The sequence below is a fragment of the Pteropus vampyrus genome, unplaced genomic scaffold (assembly GCF_000151845.1).
Source record: "Pteropus vampyrus isolate Shadow unplaced genomic scaffold, Pvam_2.0 Scaffold267, whole genome shotgun sequence".
Classification (NCBI taxonomy): domain Eukaryota; kingdom Metazoa; phylum Chordata; class Mammalia; order Chiroptera; family Pteropodidae; genus Pteropus; species Pteropus vampyrus.
This window is the reverse complement of record NW_011889048.1, coordinates 616,736-620,677: the sequence shown is the minus strand read 5'-3', so window position 1 is coordinate 620,677 and position 3,942 is coordinate 616,736. Positions and strand designations below refer to the sequence as shown.

The following is a 3,942-nucleotide window of genomic DNA, read 5'->3' as shown; positions in this document are numbered from 1 at the left end:
CTGCTGCTCGTCTGGCTGGACGCACACAGGAGCACCTGTAGGAGGCAGCTGCTCACGAGCATGCAGCGCCTCGACGCCCACACCTGGGGGCTGTGCTCGCCACACCCCAGGCTCGGGGCTGGCCACGTGACCCGGCCACCTCCCCTCCCTGGGCCTCCGTCCCCCGGCCCCCTGATCGCTCACACCAGCCCCGACCTCACAGCTACTGTGCATTCGAACCCAGGCCGGCCCACCAGCCCGCCACCCGCTGGCACCCTCCCTGGTGCAAGCTGGGCCTTGCTGCTGCATGGTCACGATGGGCACGAGGGTGACCCGCGCCACGCCCTCTCGTGGCAGCGGTTGGGACCCAGTCAAGGCCCCTGGGAAGGGATGAGCCTGGTTCCCGGGACCCAGCGTCCTCACGGGAGGGTCACAAAGGGATGGCGCTGCCATCTGTGACGAGGGGGCGGGGCCTCTGGAAGCTGGTGGGGGCTGGGAGGGTCCCCCCCCAACTCCGGGCCGGAGCCCTGCGGCCGAGGGCGGGGCGCACCTGCTCCGACATGTCGCGGGCCAGGAACTTGAGGTGGGTGATGGCGGGGAACCGGTCCTTGCGGTTGGGGTCCGCGGTGCAGCGCATGAAGAGCGAGGGCAGGATCTCGGTGTCGATGCGGCACTTCTCGCTGACCACGCTCACGCACACCTTGTAGAACTGCACGGGCGACGCGCTGCTGCCGTCCGCCGTGGCCACCACGATGTTGCCGCCGCCCGTGAAGGCGATGTCGGCCAGCGCCACGCGGCCCCGCAGCCGGCACAGGCTCTCTGTCGATGTCAGCACCTGCCCGCTGGGCTTGAGCAGGGACACGGTGACCAGGCCACTGACCGTCACCGCGATCCAGCCCTCCATGGGCTTGCCCCCGAACAGCGTGAGCGACGGCGAGAACTTGACGCGGGAGAACTTCTCCCCGAAGCTGGAGGCTCCTGACTGCGGGGGCGGGGGGGAGGGTCTGCTCAGTGCCTGCACCCCGCGCCCAGGGCCCCCGAGACACCCCGCCCAGCCGTAAGAGGCGACCCGACGACCCCCTTCCAGGAGTCACACCCACGGAAAGGGGCGAACAAGGAGGCAGAAGCCAGAGCATGGTTCGAATCCTGCCTCGGCCACTTGAGCACCATGTGACGTGGCCTCCCTGACCCTCAGTCTCCTCCTCTGTACTGGAGGACCATGGGGAGGGTCCGCTGACTGAATCTGTGCAGGACAGGGGCCGACAACCTTCCCCCGTCAAGGGCCAGACGCTCGGCATTTTCGGGGGCCGGGGGGCCTCCTCTGAGACCACCTACTCTTCCCCTGCATTTACAGACCACTCTCTGCACTGAAGCACCCAGGACGAGCCCTCCAAGTCTGTGCTGCTGCTGCTACGTCGTCACTATCGTATCTTGGCAAATTAGGTTTAAGTTACGACTCCCGTGCAACAAAATTCACCTCTTTCTAAGCATGTGGTTCCATGAGCCTGACAAACGTGTTTAACCCGTGAAACAGCACCGAGCGGGGGGAAGGGGGGGCGCGACAGGGCTTCACTCAGTGGCCTGGGACACTGGTGCCTCCTCCTTGGTGAGCTGGGACGGAATGCAGCTTCCTGGGCCCCGAGCTGAGCCGTCACGCCTTCGCTCACTGAGTCATCACCATGATGCATCACCAAGCCCATCTGATGGTGAGCAACGTGGTGCACAGGGGCGCGAAGTCGGGATCTGTACTCAGCGCCCCTGACCCAGGCGGCCCCCACTCTTAACTGTGATGCTGGCCTAACTACACGGTACGGTGAAAAAAATCCTAGAATGTTACTGAATCAAAGGGTAGGCTGGGTTCTGAGGACAGGAGCCATCGGTTAAACGGGTGGCCCACTAGACACACAGGAGCCAAGTGACAGCTGGACAGAAGCTGTGAGCCAGGCACGTGGTTCGAAAACCCGAAGGGTGCTGGGCGCAGTGGGGGAGGGGGCCAGGCTGGGTGGTGGACGGGTAGCGGAAATGCCCTCATCCCGCTCAGGTGTGACCCCCACCTTCTCCACGTGCAGAGCCAGCTTCACACCATTGTGCAGCCAGGACAGGGCCACGATGGGGTCCCCCTCCACCAGGCTGCCCACGGGGCTCTCCCAGCTGTTGGCCAGGTGGTCTGCCATGCTCCAGCACTTGATCTGTCCATTGGCATCAGCTGACAGGAGCCGGGAGCCTGTGGGGACACATCTGCATCCCAGACCGCACCACGGGCAAGGCCAGTCACCCGTAGCACATGAGGGGCCTGGGAGGGGCCAGCCCGGCGGAGCTGGAGCAGGGCAGTGGCACAAGGCATGCCGCAGTGACGGCTCTGGACGCGGGGAACAGGAAGCACTGGCTGCAAAGCCAGAGGTCGGAGGTTCGAGTCCCAGCTCTGGGGCCGTGACTAGGAAAAAGAGCACATTGCCCTGGGACTCGGGGCCAACACCATGGTCTCCCTCGGCCGGGCAGGACCCAAGGCCCCACCGTCACCTGACTGGTCCCACTCAAGGCAGGTGATGGCCTCGCTGTGCTCCGAGTTGATGGAGTGCACGTCCCAGGGGTGCTCCGTGTCCAGGATGTGGATCAGGCGGGTCAGGTCTGCGAGGGATGGGGCATGGTCAGCAGGGTGATGGGGACGTGGCCTGAAGCGCCCAATGACCCGGGAGAACTCAGGGAGGAACCCAGCGATCACCCTCCTGACAGGGAAGTCACGGAGATGCTGCTGCCCACAACGACAGCTTGGGCACCAATGGGAGCAGGCTCGTGTCCCCTCGGGAGGGCAGAGCAGGCCTGCCGTTTGCCACCAGTGTGTCTACAACCACGTTTTCAAAAAAGAGACCCGAGAAATGGAATTGTGAGGAAATGACCCTAAAATGCAGGGCTCTCTCCATGGACAGTAATACGTAGTCCTTTTTAATCTCGATTCCTGTGCTTTTCAAACCATCTCTACCGAATGCACGTTACGTGGTAAGCTGGTGGCCGTGCACCTCGGCGGCTTTCAAAAGCCGAACAGTGACACGTACAGTCTGGAAACTGAGGCCCTAGCCCCAGCAAGCCTGAGTGGAATTACCAACCCCACCCCTCCGGCCAGCCCCTTCCATCCCGCAGGGGAGACCCCAGCATCCCCCAGGCGTCGGGTGTGGGGGAGCACTATCTCAGCAGCCAGCAGTTGAACGCATCTGCCCTTTGCACCCCTGCGAGGCTGGGGTCCTCGCCACCCCAGTTGCAAATGAGCGAGCCCGGACAGCTAGGGCGTGGCTCCCAGGCCGGCCTGGAGACGCACGAGTTGCCCCACTGCAGCTCCAGGTACGGTGGGAGCCCGTGTGGGGAGGGGGCCGGGCTGGGGGCGAGGGGACGCACCCTGGTCGTCGTTCCGGAGGTCCGTGGTGAAGGCGATGAGGTTGCGGCAGGACCACGCGCAGGCCAGGGGCACTGACGGGCAGTGCGTACTCTTGGGCCATTTTTCCCACTCACAGACATAGGCCAGATCCATTGTGCCCACCCGCCACAGGTCAGGCCCCTTCCCGAGGACAGTCACCTGAGGGAGAGAGGGACAGAGAGAACTGGCTTGCCACGGTGTTCGCTGAATGTCGTGCGGGATGCTGGGTCACCATGGGGAATGACAAGGGTCCGCTCTCTGCTCTTGGGTCTTGTGTGAGGGGAGGGGCCGGGGAGACCTCGCCAGGGGACGCACAACACAGGCGTGAGGGCGCCTGCCAAGACATGCACGCATCTTGGGAAGCAGAGCCAGTACAAAGGCAGAGGCTGGATCGAGCCAGGTGGCCGAGGTGAAGGCGGGGTAGTGACAGGGCAGGCCGTGCAGGGCCCAGTGGGCTTTCACCCTATATGAGGTCGGAGATTCAGGAAGGCTGTGACCTAATTGTTTCAACAGGATGCTTCCGGCTGTCTGCAGGGTATGGCTGGGGGACCGGG

The 3,942-nt window shown here is 64.2% G+C and overlaps 1 protein-coding gene across 1 annotated transcript in view; it reads right to left on the bottom strand.

Annotated features, from left to right (window-relative positions):
- The window catches only part of LOC105302247 (mediator of RNA polymerase II transcription subunit 16), a 14,196-nt gene extending 10,641 nt beyond the window's left edge, over positions 1–3,555 (bottom strand). Inside the window, exons 1-4 of the mRNA XM_011375210.2 lie at positions 3,370–3,555; positions 2,500–2,607; positions 2,034–2,203; positions 530–961 (exon numbers count right to left, since the gene is read on the bottom strand). Of these exons, the coding sequence (XP_011373512.1) occupies positions 530–961; positions 2,034–2,203; positions 2,500–2,607; positions 3,370–3,502 (843 nt within the window). The 5' untranslated portion in view covers positions 3,503–3,555. The remainder of the gene's footprint in view (positions 1–529; positions 962–2,033; positions 2,204–2,499; positions 2,608–3,369) is intronic.
- Positions 3,556–3,942: the final 387 nt, after the last annotated feature.